Raw genomic sequence first — 22273 nt, forward strand, 5'->3', positions numbered from 1 at the left:
GATTTTTTTTTTTAAGGCTGTGTTTAAAACACCGCCATAGACCTGCTAGTGTGGTACATAAGGGCAAATGAATGATTGACAAAAGTGAAAAAGGTTGTACATGGTTGCTTTATAATGAACTTGATAATGCCAGGGGATAGTAGATGTTAAGGCTGTGAGCCAATGACTATGAAATGTGTTCCTTTTTAACCTGACATGACGTTGGTGACTTATTGCTGGACGGAGCTTCAACTAATATTTCCTCCCTCTAGTTGGCATTGTACAATGAAAGACAAAGCAGTAGAGCCCACTCCTACGCAACCTTTAAAATCCTAAATTAGCAGCAAGATGTTTCAAGTGGACTTCATGTAAATGATTGTCTGAACAAGGGCAAAGGGCATTCCGACATCTCAAACTAATGCTGAATATTTTTGATTTAAACTCAAATCTGGAATGATTATGGCCTCAAAATTAAATGAGTGTAACAAATGTTAAATTGGGGTTTCCTAAGACTGATTCTACGTGGGTGTAAATATTACAAGGAAATAATTCCTGTTTTATCAAACACTTTGCAGACTGCATAAATGTTTCCAGATAGCAATTTAGTGTGTAGCACCCTTTTTAAATCCTCTCTTGATGAAATCTACAAGGCATTTCTGATAATATTCTTCCTACCACAAATTAATTCATGAGACAATTCATAAAGCTTATTACTAGTGTCAACAAACCTTTTCATGTACAGTCACAAATCAAGGAAAAAGAACTACAGATGTATTCTAAACCAAGCATTGATCACTTAGAAATGTCTTAATGTCTATTGGATGTCTTTGGTAACAAACAAAAAAAATCAACAACCAATATTTCGGTTGGCCAACAATAATGATTGTATCTGGGTGGACAAAGGTAGTCAGTATCCCGTTTTTAGGAGATGGTGTGAGGCCTTTAGCAAGATAGCTGAGAGATTTTTCTCCAACCTCATGAACCATGCTGTACATGGTAACACTTTATTTGGATAGTCCACCTGTCGACTCTCTTTCTACAGATGGTCATACTATCACCGATTTAAGGTTAGGGTTAGTAGATAGCCTGTAGAGCATATACAGGAATTCCCTTCTATGCAGCGATCTCACTGTCATTTCGATGAACAGCGAGGCGTGTAATCTTACAACTAAACGTTTTGGATGAACTCAAATGAAAGCCACCAATAGCAGAATGCTAAGTTTCAAAAGTCACTATTGACAAACAAACAGCCCATTGTTATCTGAAATTCATCTATAGCGTAAGTATTGCATTATTGTGGATGTGTGTTTTTTTTTATTGCATAGATCACTGGCCTTTTTAAGAAACAAAACAGTCTGATTGGATGTTTGACCTGGGATTTAGACCTGGTTTGTGAACGTTTGACGGAAGAGTGAAGCTCTGGAGACAGTACCCGCTGTGACTGTGCGGGGCAGCCTGGAGAAACATAGAAGTTAAGAGTTTAGAAAACGTCTCCGAATCTTGCACACGAACACTCAGCTGACTTTACATTGCTCTTGTTGGGTAGGAGGTATTGTTACTCTTCACACTGCATTCCCTAACCACTGATTTAGTGACTACTCTACCACGTAGGACACATTTCTGAAATCATTTCTAAGATGCATTACACTTAGAGCTCGATTCAGTTAGCGAAGCTGAAATTGTTACGGATTGCGCAATAGACATTTAATGGTAATTTCCAATTGAGCCAACATATGCAGCGTTTACCGTGAATGCGGGCACATTGCCTTTAAATTTCAATTTGGATTGAATCGAGCCCATAATTATCTTGGAGTGATGAGTAGTTGAGCACACCTCTTTAAAACGGTGAACGTGCCAACACTGATGACAGACTGATTTGAAATCTCTCAAACATTTAGAGCATTTTCCATGTGATTGAAAATTAAAACAGAGATTGAGAACAAGAAAAACCACAAATGACTAATGACAGACATTATTCCGAAAGAAAAAGACAAATCCTTCAAAAACAAATCTACTTGTCCATAGAAACATGTAACCACTCACTGCACACTACCAAAAAATAAAATGTATCAATCTGAAAAGTATTAAATCGAATAAAAAAGATCTCACAAACTTTCTTTAAATAAAAAAAACAGTCACTCGGAATCAAAACAAAACCGAATAAACAAAAACAGAGGCATCTATAAACAGACAGAGAGAAAGTAGCGTTGGATCTCGAATTGACTTGTTTAAATTACGAGCGCAACACTCAATAATGTGAACTCCTGACAACAACTTTGGGTCTGTTTAAAAGGGTAGCAGCTTAACCCACTAAAACCAAATGTAAAGACTTATTTATGTTGTTGGTTGGCATTGGAGAAATATAAGATTAAATTCCCCAAGTATAACCTGCAACTAAATGTATTTCATGTCAAATTTAATCATGCATATATATTTTTTATTCCCTGCATGATTTTATTATAATTGGCCAGAATCAGGAAATAATCAATTCAATGTTTGATTGTCTTAAACTTTATTTCTAAATATCTATTTAGATTCTGAGAATTATTGTGAGAATTTCAACTAGGGACCCAAGTGCTAAAAACGGTATCTGAGTTGATAGTACCAGATATGACACCGTCCATGATCTAAGTAACTTAAGCAGTTGGTTCAGCCTTCTCTCGTCAAACATTTACCAGTAAAAACACTGAAGTGAACAAAAACAACAATGGCATTGTGAAATGAACAAAAAAAAATCTTTGATTGGTGACTTTTTGAATCTATACCAAAAAAATACAGGTGAAAAGCTTACAAATAACAGATGAAAAATGAAATCAGCATATTTTACAAAAAAAAGTACAGCTAATCGACAACACATGTTGTTGTAACTTTTATGATCCTGATTTTATTCTGACTCACCAGAATATTTAGGAAAATAATTTGTTAATATGTGCACCAAAAAAAATCCTGTGTGTGGTTTCTCTTTCTTCGACTGTAGAGTCATGTTCTGTGGTCAAAATAGATGCCCCATGTTCTGTTTGTTTTCACAGTATCCATTCGTCTGTATTCAAGAGTTTACCATAACCTCTGATTTTGAAATATCCTTTTGTCCTTAGTGTGACTGTCTGGTGCTTCTGTCCAGAGTCACTATGCGCTGAGCTGTACGGGACCGCAGGTGGCCCAGGAAATAGACTCTAGTATAACCCACCTGTCCCTCCTCTTCACTTTCTAAGCTGATAGGAGTAACCTGTGTGTTCTGTGGGAGTCTCCAGGGAAACCTGTTGCTGGATGGCACTTTCCTGTTAACATATTGAAGAAGAATTCATCAATCAATCGTCAGTAAAGAGACCAGTTGTTTCATACCACATTATAGTTTTAAATGTGTAAATGCAACACATTTTCCCCACGGGGACAATAAAGTCAGTAAATTGTAGTAGGGCGTTTCTTACCTCGACTGAAACAGTGGTCGGAGGCACTTGGGTGTACTGGGGGATGTAGGTCCCTTGCATAGATGTGTTTGCAGGCATATACTAAAATAGAGAGAAGGAAACTATTAGAATGTAATCATCAAGGGCACAACTTTCACCGGGGACGGGGGGAACATGTCCCCCCCACCCACATTCTGCAGTTTGTTTTATCATTGGAATGTGATACAAAATGAGGCAACGTTGTGCTTTAGGACCATGTGGACGTCTCCAAGCGGCCGGGTAGGCTATTTGGAGTGTTTATCCAACTGGATAAAAAAAATATATAGAGAAAAAAATGGATTATGCCCCCCCTGTCTCTTTTCTGAGTAAAACTGTCTTCATTGAGGGAAAGTGGCGTTATGGATGGCACTGACAACACAATGTCTTTGTCCAAAGTATCTACTGTATGTCTAGACAGTAGTGTTCCGTTGGGACTGACCGTGCCACTGCTGCCCATAGAGAGGTGGCTGAGCTGCTGTGTGAGAGGCCCCATCATAGGGGTTGGCTGGATGGACATGGTATGGTCCATGCCTGGCGTCAGGACTTGGCCCTACGGACACACACACACACAGAGTTAACATTCACATACACAAACAAAAATGCACGTATGCACATACACACACAATTGTTTGTCACGCAGCTCAAACATCGAGTGCAAACATCACACAGTGTCGGTATGTTCATGTCTAACAGGTGTTTCTCTCAGACACAGAAAGTGAGAGACAGGCAGATCACACTGATTCACTAATAGGCAGTAACAGACCCACAGTAGCAGTGGGTAAAACTCACTGAGGGCTGCATGAGGTACGACTGGTGATGATGCATCCAGGACTGTGGACTGTGGATCTGCAGCGGAGAAGAAAGACAGACACACAACATAAGATGTGTGCTCTCTGCAAATGTTCAGAATTAAGCAATACGGGCCGAAGGGCTGTGGTATATGGCCAATATACCACGGCTAAGGGCTGTTCTTAGGCGCAACGCGGAGTGCCTGGACACAGCCATTAGCCGGGGCATTATTGGCCATGCACCACAAACCCCCGAAGGGCCTTATTGCTGTTAGAAACTGGTTACCAATGTAATTAGAGCAGTAAAAACAAGCATTTTGTCATACCCGTGGCATACAGTCGGTGGTCAGCCAATCAGCATTCAGGGCTCGAACCCGCCCAGTTTATAACAAGAAATAAATCCTCTGTACACAGTAATACAGTGCCTTGCGAAAGTATTCGGCCCCCTTGAACTTTGCGACCTTTTGCCACATTTCAGGCTTCAAACATAAAGATATAAAACTGTATTTTTTTGTGAAGAATCAACAACAAGTGGGACACAATCATGAAGTGGAACGACATTTATTGGATATTTCAAACTTTTTTAACAAATCAAAAACTGAAAAATTGGGCGTGCAAAATTATTCAGCCCCCCTTAAGTTAATACTTTGTAGCACCACCTTTTGCTGCGATTACAGCTGTAAGTCGCTTGGGGTATGTCTCTATCAGTTTTGCACATTGAGAGACTGAATTTTTTCCCATTCCTCCTTGCAAAACAGCTCGAGCTCAGTGAGGTTGGATGGAGAGCATTTGTGAACAGCAGTTTTCAGTTCTTTCCACAGATTCTCGATTGGATTCAGGTCTGGACTTTGACTTGGCCATTCTAACACCTGGATATGTTTATTTTTGAACCATTCCATTGTAGATTTTGCTTTATGTTTTGGATCATTGTCTTGTTGGAAGACAAATCTCCATCCCAGTCTCAGGTCTTTTGCAGACTCCATCAGGTTTTCTTCCAGAATGGTCCTGTATTTGGCTCCATCCATCTTCCCATCAATTTTAACCATCTTCCCTGTCCCTGCTGAAGAAAAGCAGGCCCAAACCATGATGCTGCCACCACCATGTTTGACAGTGGGGGTGGTGTGTTCAGGGTGATGAGATGTGTTGCTTTTATGCCAAACGTAACGTTTTGCATTGTTGCCAAAAAGTTCAATTTTGGTTTCATCTGACCAGAGCATCTTCTTCCACATGTTTGGTGTGTCTCCCAGGTGGCTTGTGGCAAACTTTAAACAATACTTTTTATGGATATCTTTAAGAAATGGCTTTCTTCTTGCCACTCTTCCATAAAGGCCAGATTTGTGCAATATACGACTGATTGTTGTCCTATGGACAGAGTCTCCCACCTCAGCCGTAGATCTCTGCAGTTCATCCAGAGTGATCATGGGCCTCTTGGTTGCATCTCTGATCAGTCTTCTGATCAGTCTTCTCCTTGTATGAGCTGAAAGTTTAGAGGGACGGCCAGGTCTTGGTAGATTTGCAGTGGTCTGATACTCCTTCCATTTCAATATTATCGCCTGCACAGTGCTCATTGGGATGTTTAAAGCTTGGGAAATCTTTTTGTATCCAAATCCGGCTTTAAACTTCTTCACAACAGTATCTCGGACCTGCCTGGTGTGTTCCTTGTTCTTCATGATGCTCTCTGCGTTTTTAACGGACCTCTGAGACTATCACAGTGCAGGTGCATTTATACGGAGACTTGATTACACACAGGTGGATTGTATTTATCATCATTAGTCATTTAGGTCAACATTGGATCATTCAGAGATTCTCACTGAACTTCTGGAGAGAGTTTGCTGCACTGAAAGTAAAGGGGCTGAATAATTTTGCACGCCCAATTTTTCAGTTTTTGATTTGTTAAAAAAGTTTGAAATATCCAATAAATGTCGTTCCACTTCATGATTGTGTCCCACTTGTTGTTGATTCTTCACAAAAAAATACAGTTTTATATCTTTATGTTTGAAGCCTGAAATGTGGCAAAAGGTCGCAAAGTTCAAGGGGGCCGAATACTTTCGCAAGGCACTGTATATCCACAGAAATACAACAGACGGACCTGGTAGGTATTAACAGGAGAGTGCATGTAGGGGACGAGGGATGTCTGAGCGATCATTCTGTTAGGGGCCATACTGTAGGGAGAGGAGTAGAACCTGCAGACACACACAGAGAGAAGAAGAAACCCATCAGTATCCAACACACACGGTCAACCCTGCTGTACATATGTCCAGGATCATCTCATTGAGGTTTTAACCCCTTTGATCAAACCGACAGCGTCACGGCGCAAAATGGTACGCAGCGTCATCTGGCTCTGTGCGCGACAAAGGTTTGACATTCGCCTTCTGCTAACATTTCTGTCAAGCCGCCTACGCCTACAGTTTGATGCGTACGCTTGATTAAATCCAACGTAAGCACCACACGGTGCGCACTGCCACTGTCTCCGCAACGCTGCAAGGCAAAGCTCAGCGTTCCGTTGGAACGGTGTACCGAAATACAATGACTGTCATCGGTGTGGTGGAGGCGTTGGTGGAGTATTCGCTCACCCGTTCTGTAAGGCTGTGGTGGGGTCATAGGTCAGTGTCATTCCTCCCTGTGGTCAAACACATTCAGATACAAGGCAGTAAGCACACATACAGTAATACATGCGTTTGAATGAGAAATGTCGAACCAGAAAGAAATTGGGACCAAAAAATCCCTCTTGAGCTTTTAAAGTAACTGTCTCACTTTTAAAAGTTAATGTTCTGTTACCTCATACCCAAATGATGTTGTTGACTCATCCTATACTCGTATTTGTGGCCAAAGCATAAATTGGAGAGAAAACACTTCAAACTTGTATCTCAAACCGACCATTTAAAAAATGCTTGCTATTTCCTTGTAGAAGATGAAGCAACACAGTTACTTTAATGTCACTGTACTTAAAACAGTTGAAAGTATCTGAATAGCCTTGGTGAAATGGCAACAAGAAAGACTACAGGGAAGATGGCAGACTGTTTACTGTCTGAATGAGAACTCACCGTTTCCCCATCTGTTGTCCAGGGACGGCCATTCTGCAGGTACTTTCCCTGGCTCTGTCTCTTCTTCTGTCCTCCGTCTGCAAACTTACACAACAGGGGTTCCAAGGGCACTGGGAGGAGAGGAGAAGAAGAGGGTTGAGTGACTGTGGAGCACTGAAGGGGTATAATCTGTGTGTTTATACTGTATATTATACATTATAAACTGGGTGGTTCGAGCCCTGAAAGCTGATTGGCTGGCAGCTGTGGTATATCAGACCGTATACCACAAGTATGACAAAACAGTTATTTTTACTAGTCTAATTACGTTGGTAAATAATTTATAATAGCAGTTACGCACCTCTGGAGTTTGTGATATATGGCCAATATACCACGGCTAAGGGCTGTGTCCAGGCACTCGGCATTGCGTCGTGCTTAAGAACAGCCCTTAGCCGTGGTATATTGGCCATATACCACCGGGCCTTATTGCTTAATTAAAATATGACAGTGAACCAAGATACTGTGGAAGATCTAGCCTTTCTGTTGCTCCTGACCCTTTCAACCAAGGCATCATACAGAATAAACTTTGTTCTCAAAAGAAATTGAAAACAAACATGATGAGATAAAGATGACTCACCGGGTACTCCAGGTGGAGTCTTGATATATTTGCCATTGAAATGTTGAATGATAGTCTCACATTTCTCTGTTGACTCCATCCTGCAAATAAAACTTGATTTACAGGATGCTGTACTATCCCCAGTAACCAGCAGAGGGCTCAGCAGACAGGTGAGTTTAACAGGGGCACATCTAGCAGGACACAATGTTTTGGAATGCTCAGAGAGAAATAGGCTATGTAGAACAAACATGCCTCTCTAATATACAGAATCACATCACCTCTATTCATGGCATTTCTATCTGCAATGTTCGACAACATTTGGCAACTGAATATGACCCTGGCAAGCTAGCCATGCCTTGACAAAGCCAAGATATATATGATCTTAACATTGCATTTGTCAATAAATGTTTAAGTGTGGAGATACAGTGGGGCAAAAAAGTATTTAATCATCCACCAATTGTGCAAGTTCTCCCACTTAAAAAGATGAGAGAGGCCTGTAATTTTCATCATAGGTACACTTCAACAATGACAGACAAAATGAGAAAAAAAATCCAGAAAATCACATTGTAGGATTTTTAATGAATTTATTTGCAAATTATGGTGGAAAATAAGTATTTGGTCACCTGCAAACAAGCAAGATTTCTGGCTCTCACAGACCTGGAACTTCTTCTTTAAGAGGCTCCTCTGTCCTCCACTCGTTACCTGTATTAATGGCACCTGTTTGAACTTGTTATCAGTATAAAAGACACCTGTCCACAACCTCAGTCACACTCCAAACTCCACTATGGCCAAGACCAAAGAGCTGTCAAAGGACACCAGAAACAAAATTGTAGACCTGCAACAGGCTGGGAAGACTGAATCTGCAATAGGTAAGCAGCTTGGTTTGAAGAAATCAACTGTGGGAGCAATTATTAGGAAATGGAAGACATACAAGACCACTGATAATCTCCCTCGATCTGGGGCTCCACGCAAGATCTCACCCCGTGGGGTCAAAATGATCACAAGAACGGTGAGCAAAAATCCCAGAACCACACAGGGGGACCTAGTGAATGACCTGCAGAGAGCTGGAACCAAAGTAACAAAGCCTACCATCAGTAACACACTACGCCGCCAGGGACTCAAATCCTGCAGTGCCAGACGTGTCCCCCTGCTTAAGCCAGTACATGTCCAGGCCCGTCTGAAGTTTGCTAGAGAGCATTTGGATGATCCAGAAGAAGATTGGGAGAATGTCATATGGTCAGATGAAACCAAAATATAACTTTTTGGTAAAAACTCAACTCGTCGTGTTTGGAGGACAAAGAATGCTGAGTTGCATCCAAAGAACACCATACCTACTGTGAAGCATGGGGGTGGAAACATCATGCGTTGGGGCTGTTTTTCTGCAAAGGGACCAGGACGACTTATCCGTGTAGTTCCGGTTCCGGGTTGAAGCGAGCGGTCGCATCTACACTTCGGTCCACAGGTAGTATAACTTTTCATTACATTTCATTATAGTACAACGGTTTGATTTGTCTAATCTTAGCAATTTCTTCTTAGCTAGCTACATAGCCGTCTTTGTATCAAAGATAATTGCTTAACCTCTTACACTTATGGTGGCGCTATTTCATTTTTGGAAGAAAAACGTTCCCGTTTTAAACAAGATATTTTGTCACAAAAAGATGCTCGACTATGCATATAATTGCTACTGTTCGAAAGAAAACACTCTGACGTGTCCAGAAATACAAATATCTTCTCTGTGCGTGCCCTTTAACGTGAGCTTCAGGCAAAACCAAGATGACTTGGCATCCAGGAAATGACAAGGATTTTTGAGGCTCTGTCTTTCATGATCTCCTTATATGGCTGTGAACGCAAGAGGAATGAGTCTGCCCTTTCTGTCGTTTCCCCAAGGTGTCTGCAGCATTGTGACGTATTTGTAGGCAGATCGTTGGAAGATTGACCATAAGAGACCACATTTACCACGTGTCCGCCCGGTGTCCTGCGCCGAAATTGGTGCGCAAAAGTCACCTGCCAGTATTTTTCCATGGGGCACAGAGAGAGAAGCAAGCTTCCACGAACTGCATGTCAATGAAGAGATATGTGAAAAAACACCTTGAGGATTGATTCCAAACAACGTTTGCCATGTTTCGGTCGATATTATGTAGTTAATCCGGAAAAAGTTTCACGTTGTAGGTGACTGCATTTTCGGTTCGTTTCGGTAGCCAGGCGCAATGTAGAAAACAGAACGATTTCTCCTACACACAGACGCTTTCAGGAAACACTGCGCATTTGGTATGTGGCTGGGAGTCTCCTCATTGAAAACATCAGAAGCTCTTCAAAGGTAAATGATTTTATTTATTTGGTTATCTGGCTTTTGTGAAAATGTTGCGTGCTACATGCTACACAAAATGCTATGCTAGCTTTGCATACTCTTACACAAATTAGTCAATTTCTATGGTTCAAAAGCATATTTTGAAAATCTGAGATGACAGTGTTGTTAAGAAAAGGCTAAGCTTTAGAGCAAACGCATTATTTTAATTTTATTTGCGATTTTCAGAAATCGTTAACGTTGCGTTATGCTAATGAGCCTGAGGCTTAGTCACAATCCCGGATCCGGGATGGGGAGTTTCAAGAGGTTAATTATCGTATTTCGTCGTCCTAACGTATCTGCCCAGCAGCTAGCTAAGCAGCTAGCTAACATCCACTGTCCACCAGCACTGTAGAAACTATTACACTCAACTGAACGACTCGATTAGCGTAGTGTCAGCTAGCTACATAGTTGTCTCCGCTGTCTTCGTATCCAAGATAATTGTGTAGTTTAGAGTGTGTAGACTTAGAGTGATTATCTTAATTTACCGAGGTTAGCTAGCCAGCTATTTGTCGTCCTTAACGTAGGAGATGCTGCTAGCTAGCTAGCCAACAGCTAGCCAACCTCTACCGAATTGAACTTCAACTACCCGGTCAACATTCGCGTCGCTCCACAGGTAGTATCACATTTTCATTTCACTTCATTACAGTACAACGGTTTGATTTGTTTGATCGTAGCTAGCCAGCTACATAGCCGTCTTTGTATCTAAGACAATTGTGTAGTCTGGAGCGATTTTCTAAGTTAGCTGGCCAGCTATTGTCGTTCTTTTAACGTAGCTAGCCAGCTAGCCCCGAATAGCAGCACTGTAGAAACTATTACAGTACAACGGTTTGATTTGTTTGATCGTAGCTAGCTAGCTACATAGCCGTCTTTGTATCTAAGACAATTGTGTAGCCTAGAGCGATTTTCTAGGTTAGCTAGCCAGCTATTGTCGTTCTTTTAAGGTAACGTAACGCAATCAACCTGCTAGCTAGCCAGCTAGCCCCCGAATAGCAGCACTGTAGAAACTATTACACTCGACGGAACGACTTGATTAGTGTAGTGTCAACATCGCAGCCACTACCAGCTAGCCTACAAAGTCAACAACGCAGCCACTGCCAGCTAGCCTACTCCAGCAGTACTGTATCATTTCAATCATTTTAGTCAATAAGATTCTTGCTACGTAAGCCTAACTTTCTGAACATTCGAGACGTGTAGTCCACTTGTCATTCCAATCTCCTTTGCATTAGCGTAGCCTCTTCTGTAGCCTGTCAACTATGTGTCTATCTATCCCTGTTCTCTCCTCTCTGCACAGACCATACAAACGCTCCACACCGCGTGGCCGCGGCCACCCTAATCTGGTGGTCCCAGCGCGCACGACCCACGTGGAGTTCCAGGTCTCCGGTAGCCTCTGGAACTGCCGATCTGCGGCCAACAAGGCAGAGTTCATCCCAGCCTATGCCTCCCTCCAGTCCCTCGACTTCTTGGCGCTGACGGAAACATGGATCACCACAGATAACACTGCTACTCCTACTGCTCTCTCTTCGTCCGCCCACGTGTTCTCGCACACCCCGAGAGCTTCTGGTCAGCGGGGTGGTGGCACCGGGATCCTCATCTCTCCCAAGTGGTCATTCTCTCTCTCTCCCCTTACCCATCTGTCTATCGCCTCCTTTGAATTCCATGCTGTCACAGTTACCAGCCCTTTCAAGCTTAACATCCTTATCATTTATCGCCCTCCAGGTTCCTCGGAGAGTTCATCAATGAGCTTGATGCCTTGATAAGCTCCTTTCCTGAGGACGGCTCACCTCTCACAGTCCTGGGCGACTTTAACCTCCCCACGTCTACCTTTGACTCATTCCTCTCTGCCTCCTTCTTTCCACTCCTCTCCTCTTTTGACCTCACCCTCTCACCTTCCCCCCTACTCACAAGGCAGGCAATACGCTCGACCTCATCTTTACTAGATGCTGTTCTTCCACTAACCTCATTGCAACTCCCCTCCAAGTCTCCGACCACTACCTTGTATCCTTTTCCCTCTCGCTCTCATCCAACACTTCCCACACTGCCCCTACTCGGATGGTATCGCGCCGTCCCAACCTTCGCTCTCTCTCCCCCGCTACTCTCTCCTCTTCCATCCTATCATCTCTTCCCTCTGCTCATACCTTCTCCAACCTATCTCCTGATTCTGCCTCCTCAACCCTCCTCTCTTCCCTTTCTGCATCCTTTGACTCTCTATGTCCCCTATCCTCCAGGCCGGCTCGGTCCTCCCCTCCCGCTCCGTGGCTCGACGACTCATTGCGAGCTCACAGAACAGAGCTCCGGGCAGCCGAGCGGAAATGGAGGAGAACTCACCTCCCTGCGGACCTGGCATCCTTTCACTCCCTCCTCTCTACATTTTCCTCCTCTGTCTCTGCTGCTAAAGCCACTTTCTACCACTCTAAATTCCAAGCATCTGCCTCTAACCCTAGGAAGCTCTTTGCCACCTTCTCCTCCCTCCTGAATCCTCCTCCCCCCCCCTCCTCCCTCTCTGCAGATGACTTCGTCAACCATTTTGAAAAGAAGGTCGACGACATCCGATCCTCGTTTGCTAAGTCAAACGACACCGCTGGTTCTGCTCACACTGCCCTACCCTGTGCTCTGACCTCTTTCTCCCCTCTCTCTCCAGATGCTTCTTGTGACGGCCGGCCGCCCAACAACCTGCCCGCTTGACCCTATCCCCTCCTCTCTTCTCCAGACCATTTCCGGAGACCTTCTCCCTTACCTCACCTCGCTCATCAACTCATCCCTGACCGCTGGCTACGTCCCTTCCGTCTTCAAGAGAGCGAGAGTTGCACCCCTTCTGAAAAAACCTACACTCGATCCCTCCGATGTCAACAACTACAGACCAGTATCCCTTCTTTCTTTTCTCTCCAAAACTCTTGAACGTGCCGTCCTTGGCCAGCTCTCCCGCTATCTCTCTCAGAATGACCTTCTTGATCCAAATCAGTCAGGTTTCAAGACTAGTCATTCAACTGAGACTGCTCTTCTCTGTATCACGGAGGCGCTCCGCACTGCTAAAGCTAACTCTCTCTCCTCTGCTCTCATCCTTCTAGACCTATCGGCTGCCTTCGATACTGTGAACCATCAGATCCTCCTCTCCACCCTCTCCGAGTTGGGCATCTCCGGCGCGGCCCACGCTTGGATTGCGTCCTACCTGACAGGTCGCTCCTACCAGGTGGCGTGGCGAGAATCTGTCTCCTCGCCACGCGCTCTCACCACTGGTGTCCCCCAGGGCTCTGTTCTAGGCCCTCTCCTATTCTCGCTATACACCAAGTCACTTGGCTCTGTCATAACCTCACATGGTCTCTCCTATCATTGCTATGCAGACGACACACAATTAATCTTCTCCTTTCCCCCTTCTGATGACCAGGTGGCGAATCACATCTCTGCATGTCTGGCAGACATATCAGTGTGGATGACGGATCACCACCTCAAGCTGAACCTCGGCAAGACGGAGCTGCTCTTCCTCCAGGGGAAGGACTGCCCGTTCCATGATCTCGCCATCACGGTTGACAACTCCATTGTGTCCTCCTCCCAGAGCACTAAGAATCCTGGACAACGTTCTCAACCAACATCATGGTGGTGGCCCGTTCCTGTAGGTTCATGCTCTACAACATCCGCAGAGTACGACCCTGCCTCACACAGGAAGCGGCGCAGGTCCTAATCCAGGCACTTGTCATCTCCCGTCTGGATTACTGCAACTCGCTGTTGGCTGGGCTCCCTGCCTGTGCCATTAAACCCCTACAACTCATCCAGAACGCCGCAGCCCGTCTGGTGTTCAACCTTCCCAAGTTCTCTCACGTCACCCCGCTCCTCCGCTCTCTCCACTGGCTTCCAGTTGAAGCTCGCATCCGCTACAAGACCATGGTGCTTGCCTACGGAGCTGTGAGGGGAACGGCACCGCAGTACCTCCAGGCTCTGATCAGGCCCTACACCCAAGCAAGGGCACTGCGTTCATCCACTGCTCGCCTCCCTACCACTGAGGAAGTACAGTTCCCGCTCAGCCCAGTCAAAACTGTTCGCTGCTCTGGCCCCCCAATGGTGGAACAAACTCCCTCACGACGCCAGGACAGCGGAGTCAATCACCACCTTCCGGAGACACCTGAAACCCCACCTCTTCAAGGAATACCTAGGATAGGATAAGTAATCCTTCTCACCCCCCCTCCCCCTTAATGATTTAGATGCACTATTGTAAAGTGGCTGTTCCACTGGATGTCAGAAGGTGAATTCACCAATTTGTAAGTCGCTCTGGATAAGAGCGTCTGCTAAATGACTTAAATGTAAATGTAAATGTAATGTAAAGGAAAGAATGAATGGGGCCATGTATCGTGAGATTTTGAGTGAAAACCTCCTTCCATCAGCAAGGGCATTGAATATGAAACGTGGCTGGGTCTTTCAGCATGACAATGATCCCAAACATACCGCCCGGGCAACGAAGGAGTGGCTTCGTAAGAAGCATTTCAAGGTCCTGGAGTGGCCTAGCCAGTCTCCAGATCTCAACCCCATAGAAAATCTTTGGAGGGAGTTGAAAGTCCGTCTTGCCCAGCAACAGCCCCAAAACATCACTGCTCTAGAGGAGATCTGCATGGAGGAATAGGCCATAATACCAGCAACAGTGTGTGAAAACCTTGTGAAGACTTACAGAAAACGTTTGACCTCGGTCATTGCCAAAGTATTGAGATAAACTTTTGTTATTGGCCAAATACTTATTTTCCACCATAATTTGCAAATAAATTCATTAAAAATCCTACAATGTGATTTTCTGGATTTTTTTTCTCATTTTGTCTGTCATAGTTGAAGTGTACCTATGATGAAAATTACAGGCCTCTCATCTTTTTAAGTGGGAGAACTTGCACAATTGGTGGCTGACTAAATACTTTTTGCCCCACTGTATACATGATACAGTATGCAGGAATCTATTCTTTACATTTCCTAAAGTAGCTGTGACCTAAGACTTTATTTCAGAGGTGTCAAAGTTGGTTACCTGGCAAAGCCCACTCCTCTGCTGGTGCCGTTGGCGTCTCTGAGGATGCGTGTAGAGATAACCTGACTGAAGGGCTTCAGTATATTCTCCAGCTCCTGCTCATCCATGGACACAGGCAGGTTGGAGATGTACAGGTTAGTGGGGTCCTGCTCCTGTTGCTGTGGAGGGAGGGAGGGAGAAATACAAGGTTAAATTTGCTCGTCCATAGACACAGGCGGGTTGGAGAAGCACAGGTTAGTGGGGTCCTGCTCCCGTTGCTGGATCACAGACAGGAAGAAGAGAGAGAGGGGCCTTTAACAACATACACACTTGCCTTTCTAAGCTTGACGACGTTTTGAGGAGGCTGTGGAGAGGAAAGAAGGCCACTGGAGATGTAGAAGAAAACTATTCTAGGGAGAATGTTCTTTTAAAGTTACCTGTAACATTCCCTTAATGTTTGAGTGTCCAGTTTTCCGTAAGTTAGGGGAACATTTTGTATCTATGTTAGCAAAATCCTTCTGAGAACCTTTTTTTGGCATGGTTTGGTGTTAGAGTTAGGAAAACAGTCTCTTAATGTCAAACAGAACATACACAAACCAAATGTTATTTATCACATGCGCCGAAAACAACAAGGTGTCGCCTTTAGCGTGAAATGAGCTCTTTCCCAACAATGCCGAGTTAAAAATATATATATTTTTTAAATGGAAATAGTAACACAATAAAATAACAATAACAAGACTATATACAAGGAGTACTAGTACCGAGTCAATGTGCAGGGGTATGGGGTACTTGAGATAATTGAGGTAATATGTACATGTAGGTAGGGGTAACTAGGCAATCAGGATAGATAATATACAGAGTAGCAGATGTATATATACAGTATGTGAAAGGTGTGAAAGTGTGTCTGTGTGTGTGGCATCAATATGCATGTGTGTGTGTTTGTTTTGTGTGTGTGTGAGCGTATGTAGCCTATGAGTGTGTTGGAGTGTCATTGTAGTATGTCTGAGTGTGTGAGTAGAGTCAAGTGAGTGTGCATAGAGCCGGTGCAAGAGGGCCAGTGCAGATAAAAAGGGGGTCAATGCAAATAGTTCAGTAGTCTTATGGCTTGTAGAACCTGCTCAGGAGCCTTTTGGTCCCAGACTTGGCGCTCCGGTACCACTTGCCGTGTGGTAGCAGAGAGTACAGTCTGTGACCAGGGTGGCTGGAGTGGTTAACACTTTTAGGGCCTTCTTCTGACACCGCCTGGTATAGAGGTCCTGGATGGTAGGTAGCTCGGCCCCAGGGATGTACTGAGCTGTACTCATTACCCTCTGTAGCGCCTTATGGTCGGATGCCAAGCAGTTGCCATACCAAGCGGTGATGCAGCAAGTCAAGAAGCTCTCAATGGTGCAGCTGTAGAACTTTGAGGATCTGAGGGCCCATGCAAAATCTTTTCAACTTCCTGGGGGGGGGAGGAGGTGTTGTTGTGCCCTCTTCACGACTGTGTTGGTGTGTTTGGACCATGATAGGTCCTTAGTGATGTGGACCCCGAGGAACTGGAAGCTCTCAACCCACTCCACTACAGCTCTGTCGATGTGAATGGGGACGTACGTCGATGTTGATGGGGCCTTCCATTTCCTGTAGTCCATGATCAGCTCATTTGTCTTGCTGACATTGAGGTAGAGGTTGTTGTCTCTGACCTACTCCCTATAGGCTGTCTCATCATTGTCAGTGATCGGGCTTACCACCGTCGTGTCATCTGGAAACTTAATGATGGTGTTGGAGTCGTGCGAGCCCACACAGTCATTGGTGAACAGGAGGGGACTAAGCACGCACCCCTGAGGGGCCCCCATGTTGAGGGTCAGCATAGCGAATGTGTTGTTGCCTAAACTCACCACCTGGGGGCAGCCCGTCAGGAATTCCAGGATCCAGTTGCAGAGGTAGGTGTTTAGTCCCAGGGTCCTTAGCTTAGTGATGAGCTTGGAGGGCACTATGGTGTTGAACGCTGAGCTGTAGTCAATGAACAGCATTCCAGGACGGAAAGGGCAGTGTGGAGTGCAATAGCGATTGCATCATTTGTGGATCTGTTGGGGCGGTATGTGAATTGTAGTGGGTCCAGGGTGTCCTGGAGGATGGTGTTGATGTGATCCATGACCAGCCTTTAAAAGCATTTTATGGCTACAGATGTGAGTGCTACGGGGCGATAATCATTTAGAGAGGTTACCTGGGCATTCTTTGGCACAGGGACTATGGTGGTCTGCCTGAAACGTTACAGACTGGGTCAGGGAGAGGTTGAAAATGTCAGTGTAGACACTTGCCAGCTGGTCAGCGTATGCTCTGAGTACGCTTCCTGATAATCCAACAGGCCTTGCGGCCCTTGTGAATGTTGTTTAAAGGTCTTCCTCTCCCGAGCTTTCACTGGCCTCCAGCACACACACACACACTTACACACACACACACTGCAGACTTTGGACTGATCAGAATTTTAGGTAGGCTAATTAACTTGTGAAGCTTCTTATGTGAGCTTCATCAGAAGCACTTAAATTAACTGGTATACGACTACTATTTATTGATTTTATCTCAGACTTTTGTAGCCTACTGGACTCAGAGAGCTACTCTCTCAAGTTGCCTTGTTGGGGCGAGTGAACCTTTGAACTTACAATGGCCGTTATAGTCGTTATATCTATTTCTTGTGCTCTATGCTATTTGCCTCATGACTCCTGCGTGCTTTGTTGACTATGAACATGCTTGTTTACCCAACTGTGGGATAGACTATGTTTGTTCCCACACTAGGGACTCTGACTCTCTATTGGTTCGACAGACTCTCGGCCTCCCATCCTATTCTAACCACCTCTCGCCAGCTTTGTATTCATGTTATCTGATGACATTGCTGTACAATATAATCTTGTTGCCATCTGATGCACATTCAAATGTCATCAAAAATGAACTATGCAGAGTTCGCCCCACTGCCGTGCCCTGATTTTAATACTGCTGATGATATCTGGAAATGTGCATGTACACCCTGGGCCATCTACTGTTGCTATCCCCAATCCTCTGTTCCACAGATTTCTGCTCTCGTAAAAGCCTGGGTTTTCTGCACGTTAACACTAGAAGCTTATTACCTAAAATGGATCAACTGAAGGTGTGGGTTCACAGCTCCAATCCAGATGTGTTGGTCATTACTGAGACGTGGTTAAGAAAGAATGTTTTGAATACTGATGTTAACCTTTCTGGTTATAACCTTTTCTGGCAAGACAGATCTTCCAAAGGTGGTGGAGTAGCAATCTTTACCAAGGAACACCTTCAGTGCTCGGTTGTTTCCACCAAGTCTGTCCCCAAACAACTTGATCTGCTGGTTTTAAGCATTACACTTTCAAATAGCTTATTGTTGACTGTTGCTGGGTGTCATTGTCCATCATCAACACCGGCCTGTGCTCCACCTTCCCTAAACTCTCCCCTGGCCCCTTACACTATGTCTGAATTTGTCCTAAACTGGAACCTCCTTAAACCACATGACCAAGCCCTAAAACAATGGGACTCCCTAAATCTTTCTCAGATTATTACCAATCCCACAAGGTATGACTCCAAACACCCAGAAAAGCCTACTCTCCTTGATGTTATCCTCACAAATAGTCCTAATAGGTATCAGTTTGGTGTTTTCTGTAATGACTTTAGTGATCACTGTTTTACAGCCTGTGTTCGTAATGGCTGCTCACTGAAACGACCTGTCCTGATTTTTCATACTAAAGTTGCTAAAAAACTTTAATGAGCATGCCTTCCTTCATGACCTGGCCTCTGTAAAATGGTATAGAATCAGCTTGATCCCCTCTGTCAAACACGCTTAGACCTTCTTTTTTTTCAGTGGTATTGTTGACCATCACGCTCCATAAAGAAAATTTGAATTCAATTTGGTTCAGCCCCTGGTTCAACCGTGATCTGACAGAGATACTCCACCTCAAGAATTCCATTTGGAGAAAGGCTCGGCACACACATACTCAGGCTGACTGGCTGTCGTTCAGGAAAATGAGAAGTACGTGCACTCAGACTATCTGGAAGGCCCTAGTTAGTTACTTTAAGCAGTTCTCTCTCTGTGGGTCTAACCCCAAGAAGTTCTGGAAAACGGTTAAAGACCTGTCACGTTCTGACCTTTATTTCCTTTGTTTTGTCTTTATTTAGTATGGTCAGGGTGTGAGTTGGGTGGGCAGTCTATGTTTGTTTGTTCTATATTTTGGGTATTTCTATGTTCGGCCTAGTATGGTTCTCAATCAGAGGCAGGTGTCATTAGTTGTCTCTGATTGAGAATCATACTTTGGTAGCCTGGGTTTCACTGTGTGTTTGTGGGTGATTGTTCCTGTCTCTGTGTCTGCACCAGATAGGACGGTTTGGGGGGTTTCACAGTTCTTGTTTTTGTAAGTTTGTTCATGTGAAGTGATTTATTAAAACATGAATCAAAATAACCACGCTGCGCTTTGGTCCGCCTCTCCGTCAATGGAAGAAATCCCTTACAAGACCTGGAGAATAAACCCTCCTCCTCACAGCTGCCCATGTCCCTTAATGCTGATGATGTGGTTGTTACTGACAAGGTGCTCTTTAATCACAACTTCATGAAGTCAGGATTCCTGTTTGATTCAACCATGCCTCATTGCCCGTCCAACATTTCCTCATCTTCCACCCCTTCTAATGTGATTAGCCCTGATTCTCTACAAAGTTTCTCCCTGCAGGAAGTAATTGAGTCTGAGATGTTAAAGGAACGCCTTAAACTTGACCCCCAAAAAACATCTGGCTCAATTGATTTTGACACTTTGTTTTTTAAGGTTGCAGCCTCTATCATCGCCAAGCCTATCTCTGACCTTTTTAACCTGTCTCTCCTCTCTGGGGAGGTCTCTTTGCTTGGAAGGCAGCCCTGTGTGTCCTTTATTTAGAGAGGGAGATCAAGCTGATCTTAACTGGGTTGAAAAACTAGTAAATAATCAACTGACTGACTTTCTTGATGTCTATAGCATTCTCTCTGGTATGCAATCTGGTTTCCGCTCAGGTTATGGACGTGTCACTGCGACCTTAAAGGTCCTAAATGACGTCACAATTGTCCTTGATTCTAAGCAATGTTGTGCTGCTATTTTTATTGACTTGGCAAAAGCTTTTGATACAGTAGACCGTTCCATTCTTGTGGGCCGGCTAAGGAGTATTGGTGTCTCTGAGAGGTCTTTGGCCTGGTTTGCAAACTACCTCTCTCAAATAGTGCAGTATATAAAGTCAGAACATCTGCTGTCTCAGCCACTGTCTGTCACCAAGGGAATACCCCAAGGCTCGAACATAGGCCCCACGCTCTTCTCAATTTACATCAACAACATAGCTCAGGCAGTAGGAATCTCTCTCATCCATTTATATGCAGATGATACAGTCTTATACTCAGCTGGCCCCTCCCCGGATTTTGTATTTAAACGCTCTACAACAAATCTTTCTTAGTGTCCAACAAGCTTTCTCTGCCTTTAACCCTGTTCTGAACACCTCTAAAACAAAGGTCATGTGGTTTGGTAAGAAGAAAGCCCTTTCCCCACCGATGTGATTCCTATCTCTGAGGGTTTAGAGCTTGAGGTAGTCACCTCATACAAGTATTTGGGAGTATGGCTAGACGGTACACTGTCCTTCTCTCAGCACACATCAAAGCTGCAGGATAAGGTTAAATCTAGACTTGGTTTCCTCTATCGTAATCACTCCTTTTTCACCCAGCTGACAAACTACCCTGATTCAGATGACCATCCTACCCATGCTAGATTACGGAGATGTAATTTATAGATCGTCAGGTAAAGGTGCTCTTCAGTAGCAAGATGTTCTTTACCATTCGGCCATCAGATTTGCCACCAATGCTCCTTATAGGACACATCACTGCACTCTATACTTCTCTGTAAACTGGTCTCTGTATACCTGTCGCAAGACCCACTGGTTGATGCTTATTTATAAAATCCTCTTATGCTTCACTCCCCCCTATCTGAGATACCTACTGCTGCCCCCATCCTCCACATACAACACCCATTCTGCCAGTCACATTCTGTTAAAGGTCCCCCAAAGCACACACATCCCTGGGTAGCTCCTCTTTTCAGTTTGCTGCAGCTAGCGACTGGAACGAGCTGCAAAATCACTCAAACTGGACAGTTTTATCTCCATCTCTTCATTCAAAGACGCAATCGTGGACACTCTTAATGACAATTGTGGCTGCTTTGCGAGATGTATTGTTGTCTCTAACTTCTTGCCTTTGTGCTGTTGTCTGTGCCCAATAATGTTTGTACCATGTTTTGTACTGCTACCATGTTGTGCTGCTGCCATGTTGTGTTGCTACCATGCTGTGTTGCTGCCATGTTATGATGTTGTCTTAGGTCTCTCTTTATGTAGTATTGCGGTGTCTCTCTTGTCGTGATGTGTGGTTTGTCCTATATCTATTTTTTTATCCTAGCCCCGTCCCTGCAAGAGTCCTTTTGCCTTTTGGTAGGCTGTCATTGTAAATAAGAATTTGTTCTTAACAGACTTGCCTAGTTAAATAAAGATTAAATTAAAACAATTAAAAGTCAAATTGGCTACGGAGAGTGTGATCAAAAAAGTAGTCCAGAACAGCTGGTGTTCTCATGCATGGTTCAGTGTTGCTAGCCTCGAAGCAAGCATAGAAGGAATTTAGTTCATCTGGTAGGCTTGTGTCACTGGGCAGCTTGCAGCTGGATTTCCCTTTGTAATCCGTGTTCGATTTATAAATTCCATGTCCTTGTTCAGCCATGACTCTGAGATTCATAGGATATTACAGTTGCTCATCACAGGAACATTCCTATGAAAATGTTAGTTAATGACCTAATGAGACTCTTAAGGACACGTTCTCTCAAGTTGTGGGAGCGTTTGTTGTTAGCTGGGAGTCTGGCTGGACTTCTCTCTCTACTCCTCTCTTTGCCTTCCTTTCTCTCTGTCTCACTCCCTCTCTCTCTCTGCCTCACTCCCTCACTCGCTCTCTCTGTCTCTCAAGTCCGTCTCTCTCAAGTCTATCCCCCTTCAACACTTTATTAGACAGCCAGTCACTGAGAGAGAGGAAGACAGGCCCATTGTGTGAGACGAGCTGTGTTAACAGCACTGAGGGTTCATG

The 22273-nt window shown here is 44.3% G+C and overlaps 1 protein-coding gene across 1 annotated transcript in view; it reads right to left on the reverse strand.

Moving 5' to 3' along the window:
* Nucleotides 1–89: 89 nt before the first annotated feature.
* Nucleotides 90–22273, reverse strand: part of LOC135528467 (RNA-binding motif, single-stranded-interacting protein 2-like) — a 41304-nt gene continuing 19120 nt past the window's right edge. Inside the window, exons 5-13 of the mRNA XM_064957574.1 lie at nt 15193–15350; nt 7871–7950; nt 7258–7367; nt 6787–6833; nt 6303–6396; nt 4215–4271; nt 3865–3975; nt 3408–3488; nt 90–3257 (exon numbers count right to left, since the gene is read on the reverse strand). Of these exons, the coding sequence (XP_064813646.1) occupies nt 3180–3257; nt 3408–3488; nt 3865–3975; nt 4215–4271; nt 6303–6396; nt 6787–6833; nt 7258–7367; nt 7871–7950; nt 15193–15350 (816 nt within the window). The 3' untranslated portion in view covers nt 90–3179. The remainder of the gene's footprint in view (nt 3258–3407; nt 3489–3864; nt 3976–4214; nt 4272–6302; nt 6397–6786; nt 6834–7257; nt 7368–7870; nt 7951–15192; nt 15351–22273) is intronic.

This window comes from Oncorhynchus masou, chromosome 33 (assembly GCF_036934945.1).
Source record: "Oncorhynchus masou masou isolate Uvic2021 chromosome 33, UVic_Omas_1.1, whole genome shotgun sequence".
NCBI lineage: Eukaryota > Metazoa > Chordata > Actinopteri > Salmoniformes > Salmonidae > Oncorhynchus > Oncorhynchus masou.